Below are 23,712 nucleotides of genomic sequence, written 5' to 3'. Positions count from 1 at the left end.
TTGCTCAAAAAGGGGCACTCCATAATTTTTACATGTACAGATTTGTTTACTTGTTACAAGGAGTGTTACTCAGCCTGTAGAGACAGTTAGTCTGGAAGGGGCTTTCTACAGTCTGAGGAAATAAACCAGATGATGTTATCAGACAATAAACTCCACTCTACAGAGAGGACAGTGGCATATTTAATTAACATTTCATATCTGATGCTATTCATCTTGGTATGGAACTGTAGGTACTTTCACAGCCAACTAAATGTCATCACAGATATCAACCTAACATTTGAACTGTAGTCATTTATAACTTTAGTTACCTACAAATGTTCAAAGCTGAACCTAACTACAGTCAGATGTTTAAATTATACTGAGCCAGATCACAGAGGACAGAAGTGTGAAGGGAAAGCAGACTGATTCAGACAGAATCAGTTAACGAATAATGCTGTTTCAATGCTTCTCTCTCTCTCTCTCTCTCTTTCTCTCCCTCTCCGTCTCTCTCTGGGTGTCGCCTCAGAGCGATTCTTTGGTGCTACCCATGATTAATGCCGCTATGAATGGGTTTCTCTTTCACCAAGCACTGTGGGAGAAGGGCTTCTTTTGCTCTTTCTTTCTCTCACTTTCTTTCTTTCTTTCTTAGCCATTTTGCTTTCCTCCCAATGTGACCTGATTTAGTCACAGAGTGTGAAACTGATTTCGACTCATTTACATGCTAATGCCATAAAGAGAGGTGAAATGATGTGTACGCATCACCTCATTGATTCTAGGGGACACCACCGCACTTGGAAAAAATGATCTGCAGTTTAAACTATAATATTCACAGACTCATTATTCATAAATTCTAGTAGAGAATAGCATGAAGGAACACGTTCTTCGTGTAATACCGTGAAGTACCACTCCATATTTCCATGTTGACATAATGAAATACACTACTGTTCAAAAGTTTGGAATAACCTGTCATACTGATGTTTTTCTTTTTTCCTTTAGTAATAGCTATCTTAAAAATGGTAGTTTTGGCCCCAAAAGAAGAAGAATTAAATAATTAAATCTTCCATTCAGTCAATATTCTGTCAGTGTTGCATGTCAGGGCTGTATTGTTGTGATTAGTCCACTAGTTGATTAAATGTCACTACCCTCGCTAGTCTACACTAGAAATACTAGTCCGGTAAACGTACTGTTAGTATTATACCCAGAGGAAAACTGGAGGTTTTTTGTATCCACATGTGAGACTGATGCTTTGTGTCCGCTTATGCATGTGACTGGTGTCTGTAGATCCCTAAATATACAGATGATGCCTCTAGTGTCCAATGCAAGGAAGTGCATTCCTTTACGGATGGATAGAAACCTGATAGAAATGACCTGTGGCCATGGGGGAAAGCCTAATTTTGTCAATTTTTCGTCCAACAGTAGTTTGGAATATGCGCTTAGAACATTACCGGGACAAAAACAGAACCAAAATTGCATGGCAACATATAAGTGAAGATGTTGGCCCGCAAGATGTATGAACAGCTCAACAAGTCGTTATGACAATCTGCATGTATATAATGTACTGTATAATCATATTTTAGTGGAATAACATTACTCAGATTCACAATGTGTTAAAACTAGATTCTTTTTAATCATACAAACTTACTTGAAAATCAACACAGGCGACTAAATTGAAGAAAATAGCCTGTTAGCTAGTTGGCAGTCTGTTAGCTAAGCTAGCACGCTGTCATATGGTCTCTCTGAAATCTACCAAAAAAGTTACATTTCTTGAATGTACCGAAATATTATGGGAAGGCGGAGTTTCACAGGTACATCAGATATCAAAAAGGTTGAACTTCAAAAATTGAACTTTTGTGGTGGATTTCGGAGAGATTGTGTGACAGTGTGCTAGCTTAGCTAACAAGCTGCTAAATTCAGTTGCCTATGTTGATCATCAAGTGAGTTTGTCTGATTAAAAATGACTTGTATATCTAGTTTTAACACATTGTGAATCTGAGTAATGTTATTCTGCTAAAATATGGTTATATACAGTAAGATTGTCATTACGGCTCATTCAGCCACTAATATATCTTTTTAATTAAATATTTCACAAAACATGCTTTGTTGCCCTGCAATATTGGCCCATTTTTGTCATGGTAATGTTCCAAGCGCATATTTGAAACTACTGGATGGCATAAACGGACAAAACTACCCTCTCCCCCATGACTACAGGTAGTTTCTATCAGATTTCTATCCATCTGTGAAGCAATGCACTTCCTTGCATTAGACATTCGAGGTGTCATCTGTATGACACAGACACCAGTCACATACGTAAGTGGAAACGAGGCATGACTAACGGCTCTGATCATCATCGGCTCTCCTCTCCTTAATACACACACAAACATGCATGTTGGGCTCTAAATATTTTAGTAGCCCATTCTTCTTTGGAATCTCTACAGACTAGTGGTCAGATTGAAAAGGTTTAAACGGTGATCTAGTTTCAATAGTGCTTACCTTTGACTAACTTGTTTCTGCTGTTAAGTTCAAAGAATAGCTTTGCTAACGCAACACACCTGTCATTACCAGCTCTTTACAGGCATTACTGTGCTGAGCTTCTACTTACTCTACTCGTGTTTAACAGGTACCTTTGTCTCATTTTGCCCTTTCAGCTGTCAGTCTGGTTGAACCATTGTACAGTGTTTTGCGCTCCATGTACAAAACTCTTAATGCAAAATAACATTTATTTGTAAAAAGGTCTTTCTACATGCTAAAAGCAAGAAAGACCCTTCATAACAAAGACCCTTCAGCCATCTGACCACAGCCAATCAAGCTTTTGTGGCAGGCAATTCCAAACATTTAAACAGTATATTATGTAGCTGGTTTATAATAGAGGTAAAATGTGGGGCTGCAAAGTGGATAAAAGGTACAGCTTAAAAGATGTGTGCTAGTGGCATTTATCTTGATCAACATATTTTATATGCCTTAATTCCCTGTGTGCCTCAGCAGGTCACTTTAGACACAATATAACCGGACAAAGCCACTGCTCAGCAAAGCAGGTCATAGTGTGGGAAACATGGTGATGTATAAATATGCAGGTAAGTATTCAAGGTGCATTTTATCATCATGCTTAAGCAGATAACAACAAAAATATTATATAAGGCAACAGCTGGGAATGAACCTTCAGTAGTTCCTGCTTGCAAAGGCATGCTTACACGTTACTAATATTGACGCAACTGTCTTTTTTAAAGGATTACTCTGAATTCAATTCCCTTTGATGAAAAAACAAGATTTCTGAGAAGACAAAGGTGTCAACTTTGATATATTTTTGCATCCCATTTCTGTCACCAGCAGCAGTCACAAAAAAAGAGCACCTATAAAAAGAGTTTTGATTGTGCAACGTACTGCGTGTGTACAAACAATGGGGTATTTATGGCCGCAGTGACGATATTACTATGTTTATTTAGGAGGACAGTCAGGAGAGATTTAGTACACTACCTGTGTGTTTTAAGAACATCTAGCTAGAGGCAATGTGACCTTGGCCGTCACAGCATTGTGTCTTTTTGAACACTCGGTAAAGTGTAAACGACACATCCTGCCGGTCTGCAACATCTCTCCCAGACCTCTTCATGCCTTAACTCGTCGCTGCTTCGATATTGATTACTTGAAGGTGCAGGTCGTTGATGTGTTGGAGAGTGTCGAGGGAGTTAAGACAAGTGTTTGATGAATTCTAGGACTGACTTCTCAAACTTTAATGGATTTTACAGCAGGACCAGAGGAGCAGGACGGACAGTCGTTACGGACAATAAGAGGGGAATATCGAAAGAAAAATAACATGGCATAGCGAAGGCAGCTTCTGTGGAAGTTATCCTGCAGCTTCATCACCCACACAGAGGAGATAATCTTTTCCTTTTTCTTTGAAAAGAAAGTATGTTAAAAGTGACTTTGCACTCTTTACACCAGCTGAAGCATCAGTTCAAAGACAAACAATGAAATGACAAACGTTGAAACGGTGCCTCCTTCACAATGCCTGACACAGAGTGTGACCTTGATTCCTGCATGTTACCTTTCCCTGGTAGTGCAGCGCAATAGTAGCACAATATGCCCTGGGCCAAGGGTCAGCAAGAATAATGCTTAGTCTCTCAAAGAGCGATCAAGCCACTTCAGATCGATAGTAACCAGTGGATGAAAGCTATAGGCGATAGCTCTGTCTCAGAATCAAAGCAGTCTAGTGTGGTTTCAGAAGAAAGCATGACAGAGGCAGAAACACAGATCACACTTTCAAGGAAAAACTGAAATCGAATAAGACAGTGCTGTCAAAACAACTTGAGTAACACTGATATGGCTGTCATATTCATGTGTGTGATACTAGAACAATGTCAAAAGCTGGACAACAAGGGCTGACCCAACTCCTTCAGGATTTTCATACTTTATTTACAGACAACTGACTGTAAATATTGTAGTGTCTGGCCTTTTGTGTGGTTATAACATGGCAGTCCTTTAGATGTCACTTAGAGACACAACTTTAAAAAGCAGTATCTTTGTCAGATTGCTAAAGCTTACAAAAATATGATTCAATCCAGCATCACATTCATGTATTGTGGCATCAGAGCTGGGTATCGGTACTGAAATAACTTGGTACCAAGTAGTATCAAGACATCTCCAGTCAAACGATACCTGCATTCGATCCTTTTTGCACCAAGGGTCTGATCCTGGAGCGTCCTCTCCTTGCCAGCTCAGCGGACTTTCTCTTACAGCCATCTCCAGAGTTGCTAACCTCCCAGTGATGGTCAGCTCAACATCTGCCCAGTAAGCATGAGCTACACAGCTGCAGCAGCAGCAGCTAACATCCAACGTCATGCCGTTAAATAATCCCAACGAACCTACAACATCAAAACGGCTTGACTCTGTCATTAAACCCAGAGATGAAAAGCAGTGTGATGCTAACAGTTAGCCCTGTCACTGTGTGTGTGTAGCAGGGCGAACTCTCACAACCACCCCCCTGTGCGAAGCTAACACCCAGCAGCTTCAGTGTCTTCAATCACTAGATGTCACGACCTAAATTCAGCAAAATCTCTAAAGCAAACACACCATTCAATTCCCATCATGGGTATTGAATGAAGTGCTCTACTGGTATTCGTATCACTCTAAAGGCACTGGTATCAGCACTGGTATCGTGACTTTAAACGATACCCATCCCTGTGTGCCATGATCACTGGATACAAATTTGAATATAAAAGGTCAACTTTGTGGATGAATGCTGAATACATAATGTGGATATTTCTAAGGAGCAACATCATCATCTGAAATGTGATAGTGAGTCAGTTATCCCTGCAGCTCTGACTAAGTTTTGATGCTGTAATCAAGCCCACGTGCGAACCAGAAAACTATGCCTTCTCGTGACGAACAGTGAACCATGATTAGTCTCTGAACCCTGAAGAAAAAGTAAAAGCAAAACAGCTCCTGGCCAAGCTGGAAACCAAAAACATTAAAGTCCTTACAGTGCAAATAGAAAAGCCAGCAAAGCAGTGCAGGGGGGAAGATGAGAAACCAAAGTACACACTCTGTCGATCTATTAGGTTACAGTGCTATTTCAGATTACTTTATGAAACACAACCAGTCGGGATAGAAATGTTCAGCATTTTTCCAATCAGCGCATGGAGAGCTGGAATGCTTCTGTCAGCTTTTAATTCTTCCTCGCTATCGACCACTTCAGCTGGCCGTAACAAAGTTTTTGCCTCTGAATTAAGCTTGACATGGCTGACTGCAACATAAAGCGACAAAGCACTTAAACAGCACATGCTGCGCTGCTGCCAAGGCTGCACAATCTCTAAAACTGTGTATCATAAAAGTAGAAAATATTAATGTTTCTTTCTATCTGCATCTGGATCTAGATCTGAGCCAACAAAGACAGGGTGATCAGATGTCTGGGGGAGAATCCTGTATGGGAATATGACACCTTTGTATGAGAAGGAAATGCACATGAAATGAAAGTGAGTCAGACACATGACCACTCAGTTAGAAATCATATATGTGATTCATACGTATCAGATTTCTCTAATATTGCACAGCTCAGGCTGCATAGCGTGTGAAGCTGAGCAGCAGAGAGGCTGACTGTAGTGATGATGTCATCTGGAGATAAATCCTCCACAGACGGTGAATAATGGAGCAACTCTTGGGACAATATGACAGCAGCCATAGTGGTCTTACTGGAACAGAGGAGTCTTTTCTGATTTATTGCTATGCACCCTACGCTCACATAAAAACAACCGTATATGGGTCTGCTGGCACATGAGACCAAGTGAGAAATGTTGCCTGATGACATCATATATTTAAATATTGATGCACTGATTTCCACCTAATGGAGACAGTTAGTTACGTTTGTAGATACCGACTCTACAGTCTAAAATACTGCTGAAGCAATGAGTCAATGTTCAGCGACAGAAAATTGATGGAAAACAATTTTGATGGCTGGTTTCTGCATTTTAAATGTGAGGATTTGCTGTTTCTTTCCTTTCTTATATGACTGTAATTAAACATCTTTGGATTTTTGAGTGTTTGTGTGATTAAAAAGCATTTTAACAATAGCCTTGGGCTCTGAGAAATGACAATAGGCTTTTTTCGGCAATTTGCTCATACTTGATACAGTAAAAAATAAGAAAAACATCCATCAGATGCATCTCTACAGTACCCAGAAATCAAAACAGCATAACGTGTGGTCAGTTCCAGTTAAAAATTATGTTCACCTAAATTAATTTCCAGCAGATTAACCTACAACAAGCGCTAAGGTGTTATTTATGCCTACCCCCCTCATCTGTAATTCCCCAGCATGTCTCTGTTTGCTAGTTAACACAGAGCAGCAGTATGGTTCACGGCCTGTCCTCTTCAAGCTCCAACAGGAATTTGCTGGCTAAATTGCTCGCACAAAGCTTTTCTACAGCAATACAGTTGTCTGTAACAATGCTGCAGCACCACTTATCTCACAAAAGCCTCATCATTAATCATCGTTTCAATTGCCTTTTTGGATTTCCAACAGTTTTATGCAACATAAAAATCAACACCCACCCTGTAGCCTTGTCTATAGGTTGTATTATCATAGAATATTTTGTTTTTGCCAAAGGGCACAATAGACTGTTACTGTACCTCCACCCACATCAATGCTATGAACAGAGCAGAGAACGTAAATCTTTGGTATGTGAAATCCATAGCTTAGAGAGCAAATCTTTTAAGAAGATATTATACATATTATATAATAATAACCGATTTCCCTGTGGCACTGCCATCCATGACGCTGGGGCGGCTAAAGGAATATTTTCATGTAGCCAAGCCTCATAACAACTGCTTTTAGATTAATTGTCTTGTTGGCTAATAACTTCATCACACATTTCCAAATAGTTATTATCTTTCATAATTTGTGCAGCAAGGCTGGAAGCTGTTGCCCTATTCTCTCTCCTCCCCCAGAGTCCAATTTAGTATCCTCTGGCTGCAGCATGAATACGATCCCAGCAGGCTGCAGGGAGACTGTTTGTCCTTCAGTGCAGGTGCAACACAGACAACTATCCCAGGCTATACGGAGATGTGGAAACAAAGCAGGGGAACCGGTGAGCTCAGACCTCAAGGAAAAAGATGGAAAATGAAAACTTTGCATTCCCACTTTCAACATCACGAGTCAATATGCTGCATGCGTCCTCCAAGGCCTTGTAGGTTTCTACCATGGCTCTCCAGGGGCCCCTCACTTTTTCTAATAGCCATGCATTACTCTACTTTACAACAGTGGTCATCACCCTCTTCCTCAGCTGCAGCACAGCCATTGTTCTCTACGCCTCACACCCCCTTTTTCCATCTTTATTCCGTACCACTGTTAACTTCTTTGTTTGCATCACTTTAACGGACATTTTTTACACATTTTATCAGCTTTACTCTTGATGTCACGAAGCATCTAGTCATTACACACATATTCAGATAAGTAAATCAGTTATGAAAGATAAGATGCGAGTGATTGTGTCTTCTTCCTTAGCTACATGGTTTGTGATTTCTAATGTTTTTAATCACAGAGGTTCTCCACCACAGTCTCAGCAACCTACTATCCAAATGTTCATCTCCAATTTCATTTTAATGGAATAGAATTTTTTTTTCAGGTTTATCACATTGAATCATTTGAAATACAGCCAAGTACTGAATGGAAGTCTTAAAGTAAAACCTATAAGGCTTGCACCTAATGCAGCTTGTACTGTGTGGTATATTCCACTGTGCCTTCAACTCCTGGGACAACATTGCTGTTGTGTTAGAAACCAACAGGGCTTGTCCTGTAAACATCAGACAGCCCGAAGTTATCACACAAGTGGACGATGGCTGCTGAAATGCATTCTGCACGCCTGGGTGAGGACAGAAAGCTAAGGACATAAAATCGCAAAGCAGACATTGCGAGCCTGTCCCCTGCTCCCTCTGAACAATGAACAGCCAGACACTACGCCTGTCAGCAATGCCCTCCCCTGTGGCCAGGACTGGCACAGAGTGGTACACAGCAGGCACTTAAGGATACACAAGTCCTCCACCAAACACCCAAAATACAACAAGCATTTCACATTTAGCTCTTAAACAACTTGTATCAGATGCAGGAGTGCAGGAGGAGACGCAGCAGTGTACTCTATCTCACACTGTTTTCAACTTTGAGCACCAAGGATGGGAGGAACTGGAGCATTTGAAGTGTAAGACAAGTGTGGAGTAGTAGGGTGTATATTAAGAAATGTGAGCGGATATCAGGGTTGGATTTGCCATTTCCACAAAGAGAAGTCAGAGTAGCCTGCACATGCCTGGGGTGCTGTTTAATAAAATGATGCAGGAAAGGAATTGGACCATTAAGGACATCTAAAAATTAATGACCTTCCGCATCTCATGAGACACTAAAGGCCTATAGCAATATAACTACAATCGATAATTTTAGGCGTAGACTGGGCTGCGCATGGATGAATCACCCATAACTGTAGCGTTAGGTGCGAACAGACGCGCAAACACCTCCAGTATTTAAACTTGAGTCGCCCCAGATATACATATTCCCTGAATTATACGCCTGACTTTTAAAACAAGGAACCGTGAAAGATCACCGCCCTGTTGTTAACACTGATGCTGAGGACACATCCACAGGCTGTGGCAGATCAGCATCCATCCACCGCTCCTCCTGGATGCCTTGGAGGAAGATTACTACTACAGCCTCCCTGACGGAGCATCGATGTTTATCCATTTAAATATCGTCTTACCTGGAGAATGTCATATGCTGATCAAGTCACCTCCGTTTGGGATTTGTGAGGGATGGTGCTGGCTGGTCGCGCATCACTCAGTGTGTGTCTCACCGACAGAAAGCGTACGGTGCACAGTGCCTGACAGCGGCGCCCCGGAACGAGCATAAGATAAAACGAGCCCACTGCAGTTGTCTGGTCGGTGAGTACACCGCCTGCACGAGAGCCAGCTACCCCACCCGAGCAGCACGAGCTCGACCGTTAGTAGACAAAGAGTAATCCGTTACTCGGCCACTAACGTGATGGGAAATATGACAGAGTCCCATCGGCTGTATTAACAAATAAAAAAAACAAAGTCGATATTAAAACAGTGCTGTTGTGCATTTTGTTGTTTGCTGCACTCACTTGACATTATAACCTCACACAGGGGAGTCAAACTCATTTTAGTTAAGGGGCCACACGCAGCCCACTTAGATCTCAGGAGGGCCAGACCAGTAAAACCATCACATAATCCTATAAATAACAAGCCCTTCAAATTTATCCCTTTTTAGCATAAAGAAGTTCATTCTGAAAACATCCACTTACAAATCAAATGATGAACAGCCTGTGATATCCTCAGAAAAATATGAGCAAATTTAACAGTAAGTTTTTCCACATTCTGTCAGTCGACTACTCACTCTCATTACATGTGAGTTTTTTCATCATTTCCCACTCAGTTGGAAGCTATCAAAGAAGCAAACCATTTACAATCGGAAGTTCAGTGAGGAACACTTTAGGCCATATTTAGGCCTACATGAAACACGCTCCTGCATAAATGTGCTTCCTTCTACAGAGAGGTGATGAAAATGGCAACCACACAAACATTTGTCTGGGCGGACGATGAGGTGGAGTTGCTACAGTCTACACTTTGCTGGAGAAACGTTGATAAATTCAACAGGGTGGGCGGCACAAACAGAGCTCGGGAGTCTGCTTTTGATGTTGTGATGGTCAACTGTCTCGCGCATGCCTAGTGGCTGGAACCGTAATGCGCATGTGTGGAAAGTCTGCGTTTTCAGAGGAACTGCATTTTGTAAGTTTACATGACAATGGAGACGGTGCTGTTTCCAAAACAAAATTCATTTCCATTTTCAAAACGTTGAATTTTCAGGCACCCAAAATGCCGCTGTCTTGTAAACGAGCCAAAACACAGCTAGTTTACCGTTTTCGGTTGAAATTGTTGTCCTGTAAACAAGACCTTAGTCAAAGGTTTTTTGCAATTGCAGTATTATATTTGGCAGTGTGGCTCTGTTCTGGGGGCCCTCCACTTTTCCTCGGGCCTGCAAAGAAAGCCTCTTCCACGCGCCTACATGGAAAGCATAAGGCAGAGTGAGCAAACCTCTCCACTCTTCTGCGTGCTTGCGTGGAAAGCCTAAAGCAGAGAGATCACACCTGTCTGCCCTTCCACGTGCATATGAGGAAAGCCTGAGGCAGAGAAAGCAAACATCCCTGCCCTTCCATGCACCTACATGGAAAGTCTAAGGCAGGGAGAGCAGCAGCATCAATGCCCACAGAACCGCCGACAGAACAGAGCAGCATCAGTGACAAACAGAAATGACATTGATAAGTCAGACACAGCATGAAAAGGAGGAGCTGGGGTGGAGGCGGGTTGCAAAGCGGCTTGCAGAGGAAGCAGCAACAGTAGGCAGGCCAGAGCAGTTTAGGGCGCCCTGAACGAGATTTGCCAGTAGTTGCATATAAAGGAATCATGTGATCTATCAGCTGACTCCCTTCCATCAATCAGCTGCTCCATCAGTTGATTGGCTGTTTGAGATCAGCTGATGTAGCTGGGATGTGAGCTGAGCTTTACATCGTGTCCTGCCTGAACTAACGCTACGCTCAATCTTTGTCAGTGTAACATTGTGTTCACACCGACACCATGCTACTTGGGCGAGTTTGAATGCTAGAATATTTTGTGTTGACTTGCTTCACTGGCGCATGAATTCAGTGAATCGATGAATAAACTACCGCCAGTACATCCTCAACGTCATATTTCCGTGAAGGATCTCAATGCTGATTGGCTGTAACAGTGCTAATCGGTTGCTGAAGTTCAGATTCTTTAACTCTTGTGATTAAGCATATGACACAAAATCCCGCTACTCGCTTCATTTGCGCCGTTTAATTAATGTATTTTGCATCATTTGCACCATGTACATTACAACGCCTGGTGGAAATTCGCATCTAATCACATCTTTACAATCACTTTACACGTAATTCACTCGCGAGAACCGTTTTATTCATGCCCAGTGTGAGCACAACATCAGGCACTGAACAGGGCTCCACCCGTATTGTGTTAAGATAGAAGTCTGGTACTGATACTTTAGTATTGAGAGCTGCTGAATGACAATATTTTGCACAATTTTAAATCTGTTTAAATCTGACCACATTAAGTATTCATTATTATTTCAGAGAGCTGTATTTGGGTCAGGGTGAAAAGGTAAATACTGCCTTTAGAGGCTTTTCACTGAAAAGCCTCTAAAGGCAGTATTTACAGGAAGTATCTACTCACTGTTTAAACCTGACACCTCTTAGCCTTCACAGGCGTATTAATACGAGGTGTGCAAAGTCATGTAGTGGGCCAGAGTGGACCCTTTGGCGGGCCAATTCTTGCCTCCAGGCCATATGTTTGACACCCCTGCACTTTAACCAAATACAGGGGTGTCAGACTCATTTTAGTTCAGGGGCCACATACAGCACAGTTTGATCTCAAGTGGGCCGGACCAGTAAAACCATTGCATAATAACCTGTAAACTTTTATTGTAAAGAAAGAATGTTTCAGGTAGCTTACATTCTGAAAGCATTCACAAATAATGAACAGTCCATTTTCAAACCAAATGATGAACAGCCTGAGATGAAGGCTGAAGGAGGATAGAAAAATATGTGCAATTTCAACAATGTCTGTTATTCAGCAAACTCACCCTCAGAGTCTGGCTTTGATGCTGATGGTATTTTGTCAGCAATAAAGCAGCTAGCTCTCACCGCTGCAATGCTGATCTCTCGGCTAAAACTCAAATCAGACTCATGTTACCCTGAAACCTGCCAACAATTCATTTATCTTCTCTGTTCTTAGTTGTCCTTGGAAGGTGTTGTATTTTTCCCCAAAATGAGTTTGACAGTGGTGCTGAAAATTAGATTCCTTGAGCACTGAAAAGTGCTCTGAGCACACCAAGCACACCGGCTTCCCATTAACCTTTGTGAAGAAGTAGGAACTGGTTTATTTGGACAAATAGGAATAGCAGTGCATTTAATTGAAGAAGTGGAATAAATGACTTCTCTGCAATTTTTACACTTAGCAGAGTCATTGAGCAGGCCGGATTGGACCCTTTGGCAGGCCAATTCTGGTCCACGGGCCACACGTTTGACACCCCTGACCTAATAGCAATGTCTCTTACCACAAAAAGTTTTCACAGGGTTTGTTTTATCTGTAAAAACTGTACACTCTGAGGTTTGTGAATTAACTAAAACAACAGCAACCCTATTTCTGAAGACATTTCACTATTTTGTTTAATTTTGGATGCTAATTATGATCACATTCATTATCTCTGTTTCAACAACATCAGCTGCAATGGATCAGCCTAGGGCTTTATTATGTTATGCATGCTGATATGAAAATTTTGCTTTCATTGTCATATAAATGAAAGCAAACTTAGAAATAAAATCATAAGGGTGCACGGCACCTCAGCCTCAGATGTCAGGTGCAGGACAGCACTGCCACCCTGTGGCCATGTCTTAACATTACAGCTGAATGAAGCACTAAGACAGAGGTCCACGGGCTACACACAGTCGCAGGTGGGCCGGACCACTAAAACCATTACATAATATCCGAGAAATAGCAAACACCACCATTTTTTCCGTTACTGACGTCCATTTTAAAACACCAATCCATTTAAGAAACAGATGAAAAACTGCCTGTGATTTCTTTAGATGATTACACCTAGTTTTACCAATAGGCCTACGTCTCAGTTTTTCCACATTCAGTCTCAACTACTCACTGTCATAACATGTGCATTTTCCAAACTTTTCCACCCCTGTGTAGTCATGCTGGCATCACCACACCAAATTAAAGTGGAAACTATTAAGGAAGCAGGTGCCTTACAAATCAAAAGTTTTGTCAGTGTCTTAGCAATAGGGTTACACCACAACTACAGATAGAAGTCTAACACAGACTGGTTTGTACTGAAGCTGCTGGTTGACAATATTTTTGCACAGTGTTCAATAGCTTTAAAATATGACCACAATAAGAATGTGCTGCTTTTTCAGTGAACAGTATTCTGGTCAAAGTGGTAAAATTTCTGAGGGAGCATTTTACATGAAGAAAGCTACTCACTGTTTAACTTGCTCCTGAAACCTGACACCTGTTAGCATTCGCAAGTGCGTCACTATTAGCAGCGTTGGGCTCTTTATTCTAAAAATGTAATTTATTACTCATAGCTTGTTACTCTTTTCAAAGGTAATAATATTACTTTACTTACTCCCTGCCAACATTATACTATTTTTTCGGTACACCCCAGGAAATTTGTAATTGCGTATCTCCCCAAAATTCAGATGTGTTCCTGTGTGAATGTGTCAGGGTAATTGCTGGTAGGCTAAGTGTAGCTAAGACAAGGTAGCTTTTATTTACCTGGGGGTCTTCAGTTACCTGTGACCGATATTTTCCCAAGACTGTCTGACTAAAAGACAGACAGTCACTCGTGGAGCAACATTTCATCCATCACATATTCAGCCACAAGCATTAGCCTACTTCTTTGTAGCTGCAGCTGTCCACAACTAAAATCCAGTTTTGGTTGTTGGGGTGTATTTCCTGGAGCTTCACCTTGCTGTATTGTTAGTTGCAGTAGCCGAGGTGTTTCAGACCGGAGGTTTGAGGATGTGTTTTTTGCAGTGGAAAGAGTTTTAGTCAGACTACCTGCAGCAACAGTGTTTTTGTCATCTTTCCTCCTGACAAAATCAAAGTGATGGGAACGTTTCCGGCCACTAGGTAAGAGTTTCCAACTACCTTGCTGCTTTATGGCGTGCGTGCGCAGCAGTCAGTAGTTATGTGATTAGCTGTAACAACTGTTTGGTTTAGGGGTAATTTTGATTAAATTACTGAAATTTCATTAGTAATTAGTTACTGGAAAAAGTAATATTATTACTGTAACATGTTACCAGTAAGGCGTTACTGCTCAACACTTAGTTGTATAAAGTTGTATTAGTTGTATAAAGTCATCCAGTGGACCTGACTGGACCCTTTGGTGGGCCAGTTCTGGCCCCTGGGCCAAATGTCTGACACCCCTGCACAATGAGAACTATCATAAACTAGACCATACCCATTGGTAAATTTGTCACCTTCTACCTACGCCAGTCCTCAATGCCTATGTGCAGTTTCACATAGACCGACCACGTCAGTGAGTAGAAAAACGTGGGACAGACAGAATGACTGACTGACAGAATGACACACTGACAGTTTCCGTGATTATGTATAGCATACCATACCATGACTCAGTCATACCAAAAATTAGAAAAAAAACAACAACATTTGGCCACAGGGGGAGCCACAGCGATCGGTCGCATTTTAGCCATTTTTAAGCATTTTTCTGTTGTTATAGCGCCACCCAGTTGCCAATTAGAGTTAAATTTCTCCAGTCACCTTGAGGCGTCCTGTTCTACATATCTACCAAGTTTAGTAAAAATCGATATGGCGGTTAGACCTAGATAAGAAATTAGCTCTCTAGCGCCCCCATTTTGTTTGATGGGGTCAATAATGGAGGGGTCCCCTCAGATTATGTGTGATCATATGCCTACAAAGTTGCGTGGTGATCGGTGAAACCCTTGAGATGTTATACACCTTTATGTGATGAGCCACGCCCTCCGCAATATTCATTGCCTTATAGAAGCTCAGTTTTAGTAAGTTTTCCAACTTTTGCCAAGAGGGAACTTTAGATATTGGTCCCTAGATTATGTTCACTGAGTTTCATGCAGATTGGTCAAACTTCCTAGGAAGAGATCCATTTGAAGTGTTTTTCAAAAAATTCAAAATGGCGGAAAATCTATATAACCAGAAGATATGGGTTCTTGAGGCAAATTTGTTCCTCATGAGGAGAGGCATCTCTGTGCAAAGTTTCATGCCTCTACGACATACGGGGCATGAGATATGCCCATTCAAAGTTTGCAATTTCAGTTGGTTTGCCATAGCGCCCCCTTTGGCCAATTGATGTAATATAGCTTCATTCGCATCCTCCCATGACCCTCTACCACTGTGCCAAATTTCACAGTCAGGAGAAAAACGTGGAACAGAGACACAGACAGACACCCACACCAAGTTTTTGTCATATAGTAAGATGGACAGGGCTGAAACCTGACATATTAAATCCACAAATGCTTGTCTAGAACATGAATAATAATTTGAAAATGTTGGCATTTTGATTGCAGACATGTTTAATAAAACTAAAAACAAATAGAATAGTTGTAGGAAATATTTCTATTTTTCTTTATTTTGACACTTCTTTTCCTCACTTGCCTCACTTCCTTTACCTCACTTCCTATTCTCCCCTTTCTTTAGCACTGATTGGTTCCTTTCACTCTTTGTTCACTCATTAATCTGACTGAGTTCACCTTCAACCTTATTTAAACCCTGAACACCATTTCACTCATTCTGTCTTTATCGCCACATGGGGTGACAGTGCAGGTTAGCAATTAATTTCTCTTTAGTTTGTCCTGTGTATGATTAGTTTAACCGAGCATTATTTATCCTTATTAAGGACATTTGGACATTTGTTTAATTTGACTCAAGTTCTAATTTTGCATTTGTTTCTCTCAGATTCAAACTCATGTGTCTTTGTGTGCTAAAGGAAAGTTTCAGTGACATACTCATCGATGCTCCTTCTGAACCTCCTCCTCAACAACAACAGCAGATGATTTCATTCGTATGGTGACAACATACACAACAAAGCAGTTACAGGGTAAAATCGTATGCCAAAACAAAACATCTATTGTAAATTTGTGTGATGTAAAACTCTGCAAACTGTAGCTTTATTCAATCAGTAATGCCAACAATAGAAATTTCTTTCATTAGTTTTATTGTGATAGAGATTGGCTCTCATACTAATATTTGTCTGGAAGTCCAACTGGCCTGAAATGGTTGGGATCCTTTCTGTCCCGTCCCCACTGGTTTGCCCTCTGATCAGCAGCAGAGTCCTCAGCACCATGACCCATTCTTTCCTATCCACTCTCTGCCATTACTGAAAAGGGAAAACAGACAGTGAATGTCAGCAGATGGCATAACAAATCATTTTGAAACCAAAAGTGCTGTGAAAGTCCCAAGAAAAGAAACCCTTAAGATTAGGGAGACATTGTAGATGCATTGTACAAAATGCCTTTAACCTTCTGCAGTCCTTTTTAAAGTATCTAATACTAATAATAATAAATCAACAAAAGTTTATTATTGCTTTTAATTATTCATTTAAATTCATATTCTTGTTTATGTACCATCATGTTAAGTACATGTCTGCAATGTTTGTATATGTCATTTTTCATTAAAGAAAGTAATAATAATAATAAAAAACATTAGAAAATTAATTGATATACCAAGAGCAAAAATGTAAACTTTCATTGACAACTTTTTGCCAGTGTCTCAGCCTGAAAAAACAATAAATCTAACTTGTAAAAAAAATGTGATTCTTACTGTTATTTTTGTTGTTTGTTTTATTAAATTGCCAACTTAGCCTTACATCACCCCCACAGCTGTTGTCACTTATGTACCTGATCAGAACAATCCTCAGTACTGTGTTGGTGTAAACTGACTGTGCTTGACTGACATCTTTATCACTGTTAATGTACACCTGGATATTTTTCACCTTTATTTACCTATTGGGAGGTTTAATTTGGCAAATTCCCATCATAGCTCCCCACTGAGCTGAAATCTAATCAGTCAGAATAATTGACATCACCTGTGTGGGTGTGTAGGGTCGTTGAACATTTTTGAGGAATCTCAAGATGTCATAGAAGCAAGTTTTATAAAATGATCTGTGGGAAATTTGAAAGCTTCAGAAAAGCATGCATTTTCACCTTGAGTGTTATCTGTGCAGCAGATTATGAGATATCCAGCTCACATTTCTTTGTTCACCCCAGCACAATAGAGGCTGATATAATATGTGGCATCAAAGCGCTGACATACTACATTTAAAATGCAGTGTGATACCGTTCACTGTGAGGTGTGTGGATTATTCACAGTAACAGCAACCCCGTTTGTGAAAAGACATGGACACTATTCTGTTTATTTTGGAGGTTAATTGTAATCTCACTCATCACCTAAACTGATCAGCTCTGTGTTTTATTACCTCATCCATGCTGAGATGAAAATTTTGCACGTATTTTTATATAAATTAAAGAAAAAGTATAAATCACTAAGAAGATAAAGCGCCTCAGCCTCAGATGACAGGTGGAGGACATCACTGCTACACTGTGGCCATGTCTTAACATTACAGCTGAATGAAGCAGTGAGAGCGTGATCACACTTGGGCAGGGCTGAGACACTTCAAATCCATAAATGAAACCATGAGAACCAGACTTAATCCCTTTGCAAGGCAACTTTATTTCACCAACAGAGAAATGGTTTTCACTTGACAATGAAAAAAGCAACTTATCATCTGGCAATGTTGTCAAGTATGCTAAAATATATAGATGATCATTACTAATTTGAACAACAAAACAAATGCGAAAGCAGATGATTTTATTTGTACGGTAAGAACAAGCACAACAGAACAGTTACAGGGTAAAATCATGCATAATGTTGTGTAAACTATAGCTGTAATGCCTATGACTACAATACTAGGGATTTCTTTCATTCATTTTATTGTTGGCAGTTAACAACTTTCATACTAATATTTTTTAGGAAGTCCTTTTGGCCTGAAATGGTTGGGATCCTTTCCGTCCCGTCCCCACCGGTTTGCCCTCTGATCAGCAGCAGAGTCCTTAGCACCACGACCCGATCCTCCCGGCATCAACTCTCTGGCATCACTGAAAAGGGAAAACAGGCAGTGAATGTCAGCAAACGACAGAACAAGTACTTTTAAAACTTAAAGTGCTGTAAAAGGCCCAATGCCAGAAACCCTTAAGATTAGGGCGGCATGATAAATAAAATAAATAATTATTAAATTTGGTATATAAAACAGTTTCACTTAAAGCCAGGCTGTGGTTTTCTGAACCAGCGAGGTCTCAACAGGTGATATTGTCTTAGGCAAGAACACAGATTGTATGTATCTATATTTTACTAGGAGGTTTTGAGATTGAGTTTCATAAAGGCAGACAGGCGCATCTGGCTGTCATTTTCACAGAAATAACAACATATGTAATGCCTTTAAATTATGTGAGGTAGTGGTAGCATATGAATAGAAATTACTAAAGGGTTGAAAAATTGTCCCTGAGATCGACTACTGCACAATGGTACTCACCTGATAACCTTAGCAGCCCATCTGCCCCCTGCTCCTCTCTGAGCAGCATCGTAGTTTCCTCTGGCATGGAAGTATTTATCTGAGTTTTTAAAGTTGGCCTCCCTCATATCCCTGTATGCTCGCCACATATCATGAGCTCCTGATCATGTCAACATAGACAACAAGAGTTGGTAAAATGAGTGAGATTATTCAGGAAGAAAAACATGCTATTGTCAAGTGAAACACCTAATTCTGGATGTATAACTTGTGGAGACGTTAATAAGGTCATGTTTCTCACCTTGAGCGGCTTCACGAGGAAAGTTGTACCACTGAGCATTGGTTTCCACAATGAGAATCAGAGCAATTCCTGCGAGAAGCAACTTCATGGTCACAGATGTCTGAAAGGAAAAATAAACCAACAAAAGTTACATGAAATTCATGCAAAAAAACCCAAAAAACTAGGCTACACATATAAATTTAAATTTGTCAGGTCTTTTAACTCACTTTGCAGTTTCTGCAGAGTTTAGAGTAAGTGTTGGTAGATCGTAGAGTATCTTATGAGTGAGGACTCTGCCAATGTGACTCTACTTATATTCTGCTCTGAAACAAACAGTGGAAATTCCTGTTCATTTGAGTGGCAGTTAGTGGTCAGAAATGTGTGGCAAAAACACTTAGGATATTCCTGAGTTGTGCAGCTGCAGGTTTGAAAAAAGGGGCAGAGACAACAACAAGATTTGTGTTAAAATTGAAAATGAAAGAAGTGGACAAGGTTTTTTGGTATCATGTAATGAAATTAAAAATGAGTCATGCCACATAAGCTCCTTTTTATATTCGCCTTAAACTTTGCTTATTCTAGATATATTTTATTTTAATGATGATCTGAAGTGCTGCCAAAGGGAAATTACTTTAAACTTTAAACACTTTAAACATTGGATATACATACATACATACATACATACATCAAACACGTTTAGACATATACTTTCTTTGAAAACATCACACACAAGTGCTATGATAGTTAAGGTTTCATGAGCAGCAAAAGAGTATTGGGGTGAAAGTGGTGCATCCTGGATGCATTGTACAAAATGCCTTTAACCTTCTGCAATCCGTTTTAAAGTATCTAACACCAACCTGTTTATGCTGCAGCAGTGGCGTGCGCAGACTTTTTGAAGTGCAGGGGTGAAAAGAAAAAAAAGGGCACATACAGTGCGTTCTCGCCACTGAAGAGGGCACTAAGTTCCTTGTGTTTTCGAGGGCACTTTAGACATGTTTATATGTTATACAAATGGCACATTATATAGCCTTAAAACAGACTAAATAGACAGGCTACTGAAGTTAGTTTGTAGTTAGGATCAGCATCCACAAGAACTGTGTAGATTCAACGTTGGACTGTGAAGAACACACAGAGACATGGATGTATGAAAGAAATAAATCCCTGGGGGGGTGTGGGGGTCCTCCCCCAGAATATTTTCAATTAAGTAGATGCCATTTCCTGTATTCCAGTGCATTTTAACACCATATTAGCACCAGATAATCCAAACTGGTTCTGTCATGTTTTAACCAGCCAAGAGGGCAGTTTAGTGTGTTTTGCCAACCAGGAGGGCACTTTAGCATGCGTTTTTCAACAATTGGGCCACGAGGGGGCACACCACTGTGCTGCAGAACTTACCCAGCCACTGAGGTTAGTTATACTGTTACTCTTTTGTTATGTAATAATGAAAAGCGTTATCCTGTAGAAACCTCTGTGCTATTTCACAACTTTCCCCACAATACAAAACAACAAAAAAGTGACAACAACAATGAACAATAATAATAATAATAATAATAATAATAATAATTTGGGGGAAGAATCAGTACTGCAGTGATTTAGTACAAAAAATACCATCATTCTAAGTACATGTCTGCAATGTTTGTATTTTTCTTTTTTTCATTAGAGAAATAATACATTTTTCTTTTTTTAATTATTAGAAAATTAAATTATAAACTAAGTACAAAAATATGAACTGTCATGGAACACCTCTTGCCAGTGTCTCGGCCTGAAAAATCTTTAAAAAAAAGTCTAACTTGTAAAATGGGCTCAAAAAATGTGATTATTGCTGTTGTTTTTGTTGTTTGTTTATTAAATCCCCAACTCAGCTTTCATCACCCTCACAGTTGTCACTTATTTACCTGATCAGAACAATCCTCAGGACTGTGTTGGTGTAAACCGACTGACATCTTCATCATGACTGTTAATGTACACCTGTTAAGTAGGGACATTTTTCACCTTTATAAACCTATTGGGAGGTTTAATTTGGCAAATTCCCATCATAGCTCCCCACTGAGCTGAAATCTAATCAGTCAGAATAATTGACATCACCTGTGTGGGTGTGTAGGGTCGTTGAACATTTCTGAGGAATCTCAAGATGTCATAGAAGCAAGTTTTATAAAATGATCTGTGGGAAATTTGAAAGCTTCAGAAAAGCATGCATTTTCACCTTGAGTGTTATCTGTGCAGCAGATTATGAGATATCCAGCTCACATTTCTTTGTTCACCCCAGCACAATAGAGGCTGATATAATATGTGGCATCAAAGTGCTGACATACTACATTTTAAAATGCAGTGTGATACCGTTCACTGTGAGGTGTGTGGATTATTCACAGTAACAGCAACCCCGTTTGTGAAAAGACATGGACACTATTCTGTTTATTTTGGAGGTTAATTGTAATCTCATTCATCACCTAAACTGATCAGCTCTGTGTTTTATTACCTCATCCATGCTGAGATGAAAATTTTGCACGTATTTTTATATAAATTAAAGAAAAAGTATAAATCACTAAGAAGATAAAGCGCCTCAGCCTCAGATGACAGGTGGAGGACATCACTGCTACACTGTGGCCATGTCTTAACATTACAGCTGAATGAAGCAGTGAGAGCGTGATCACACTTGGGCAGGGCTGAGACACTTCAAATCCATAAATGAAACCATGAGAACCAGACTTAATCCCTTTGCAAGGCAACTTTATTTCACCAACAGAGAAATGGTTTTCACTTGACAATGAAAAAAGCAACTTATCATCTGGCAATGTTGTCAAGTATGCTAAAATATATAGATGATCATTACTAATTTGAACAACAAAACAAATGCGATAGCAGATGATTTTATTTGCACGGTAAGAACAAACACAACAGAACAGTTACATCATGCGCAATATTGTGTAAACTATAACTGTAATTCCTATGACTACAATACTAGGGATTTCTTTCATTCATTTTATTGTTGGCAGCTGACAACTTTCATACTAATATTTTTTAGGAAGTCCTTTTGGCCTGAAATGGTTGGGATCCTTTCCGTCCTGTCCCCACTGGTTTGCCCTCTGATCAGTCGTCACCCATTTTTTCCTGCATCCACTCTCTGGCATCACTGAAAAGGGAAAACAGGCAGTGAATGTCAACGACAGAACAACTTTTAAAACCTAAAGTGCTGTAAAAGGCCCAAGGCCAGAAACCCTTTAAGATTAGGGAGGCATGATATATAAAATAAATTTATGTGAGGTAGTGTTAGCATATGAATAGAAATTACTAATGCTTTCCTACTTTTTTTTTTCTCCTCACCTGATAACCTTAGCAGCCCATCTGCCCCCTGCTCCTTTCTGAGCAGCATCGTAGTTTCCTCTGGCATGGAAGTATTTATTTTTATTTTTAGTTTTTCCAGTTGGCCTCCCTCATATCCCTGTATGCTCGCCACATATCGTGAGCTCCTGATCATGTCAACATAGACAACAAGAGTTGATAAAATGAGTGAGATTATTCAGGAAGAAAAACATGCTATTGTCATGTGAAACACCTAATTCTGGATGTATAACTTGTGGAGACGTTAATAAGGTCATATTTCTCACCTTGAGCGGCTTCACGAGGAAAGTTGTACCACTCAGCATTGGTTTCCACAATGAGAATCAGAGCAATTCCTGCGAGAAGCAACTTCATGGTCACAGATGTCTGAAAGGAAAAACAAACCAACAAAAGTTACATGGAATTCATGCAAAAAACCCCAAAAAACTAGGCTACACATATAAATTTAAATTTGTCAGGTCTTTTAACTCACTTTGCAGTTTCTGCAGAGTTTAGAGTAAGTGTTGGTAGATCGTAGAGTATCTTATGAGTGAGGACTCTGCCGATGTGACTCTATTTACATTCTGCTCTGAAACAAACTGGGGCACAGGATGATACAGTGGAAATTCCTGTTCATTTGAGTGGCAGTTAGTGGTCAGAAAGGTCTGGCAAAAACACTTAGGATATTCCTGAGTTGTGCAGCTGCAGGTTTAAAAAAAGGGGCAGAGACAACAAGTTTTTTGTTAAAAGTGAAAGTGAAAGAAGTGGACGAGATTTTTTGGTATCATGTAATGAAATTAAAAATGAGTCAAGCCACATAAACTCCTTTTTACATTGGCCTTAAGTTTTGATTACTTTTGGTTATGTTTTCTTTTTCAATTCAGAACATTTGTGACTTTAAGAAAACTGCTAAAAAATGCAATTGTTGTTGTTGTTGTCAACCGTGTGGAACCTATTGGCACATATAGGTGTCTCTCTCTAACAATATATCTCATCCTCATCAGATTCATCTAAGTTTCCTCAATAGTGTCATATGCCTTTTAAGATCCATTAATACCCCTACAGTGTTTCCTTATTTTTTATTGCTGTGGATATGTTGTTGGGACAAATGCCTGTTTGTAGTGACTGATTACAGATATGAGCCAGTGGGTTCAATATATACTCTGTATTTTTTTTTTAAACTAATGTCATGTCAGTATCAGTACAGTCAGTGGATTTTTTATTCTTCAAACTTTCTGCAGCATCAGTTAGTTTCTCCTCTTCAGAAAGATGGTGTTGAAATCTTCAAGCATTCATTTTTGCATTCTCGACATCATTTGCTAAGTTATTAAAGCCAACATTAACAAAGTAATCATTAAAGTCATTACCAATCTCTTTTGTTTTTGCTTATGGTTGGTTGATTATTTTTAATAAAGTACCAAATTAGATCATCTGATTTTCCTGTGCCCTTTTTAAATGATGCTGTAAAGCACTTTTCATATGGCTT

At 39.9% G+C, this 23,712-nt stretch overlaps 2 protein-coding genes across 6 annotated transcripts in view; both read right to left on the bottom strand.

Annotated features, from left to right (window-relative positions):
- apba2b (amyloid beta (A4) precursor protein-binding, family A, member 2b) overlaps window positions 1-9,377 on the bottom strand; it is a 91,678-nt gene extending 82,301 nt beyond the window's left edge. For all 3 annotated transcript variants that reach the window (XM_049560088.1, XM_049560104.1, XM_049560096.1), the window contains exon 1: window positions 9,210-9,377. The gene's annotated coding sequence lies outside the window, so the exon portion shown is untranslated. The remainder of the gene's footprint in view (window positions 1-9,209) is intronic.
- An 8,399-nt stretch (window positions 9,378-17,776) lies between these two features.
- Window positions 17,777-22,760, bottom strand: LOC125903106 (serum amyloid A-5 protein-like). 3 transcript variants are annotated; one of them, XM_049599826.1, is made up of 4 exons: window positions 22,720-22,760; window positions 22,514-22,613; window positions 18,656-18,794; window positions 17,777-18,221 (listed from the first exon to the last, which is right to left on the bottom strand). In XM_049599826.1, the coding sequence occupies exons 2-4, from the start codon at window positions 22,599-22,601 to the stop codon at window positions 18,083-18,085; spliced, it is 366 nt and encodes a 121-aa protein (XP_049455783.1). In that variant the 5' UTR covers window positions 22,602-22,613; window positions 22,720-22,760; the 3' UTR covers window positions 17,777-18,082. The 3 variants fall into 3 exon arrangements, with proteins under 3 accessions (XP_049455783.1, XP_049455775.1, XP_049455767.1); XM_049599818.1 differs by lacking the exon at window positions 22,514-22,613 and adding an exon at window positions 18,933-19,032; XM_049599810.1 differs by lacking the exons at window positions 22,514-22,613; window positions 22,720-22,760 and adding exons at window positions 18,933-19,032; window positions 19,139-19,179.
- Between the last annotated feature and the right edge of the window lie 952 nt (window positions 22,761-23,712).

Source organism: Epinephelus fuscoguttatus, linkage group LG2 (genome assembly GCF_011397635.1).
Source record: "Epinephelus fuscoguttatus linkage group LG2, E.fuscoguttatus.final_Chr_v1".
In the NCBI taxonomy this organism is placed as follows: Eukaryota; Metazoa; Chordata; class Actinopteri; order Perciformes; family Serranidae; genus Epinephelus; species Epinephelus fuscoguttatus.
Note: the sequence above shows the minus strand (reverse complement) of the source record. Positions and strands in the feature narration are given on the sequence as shown.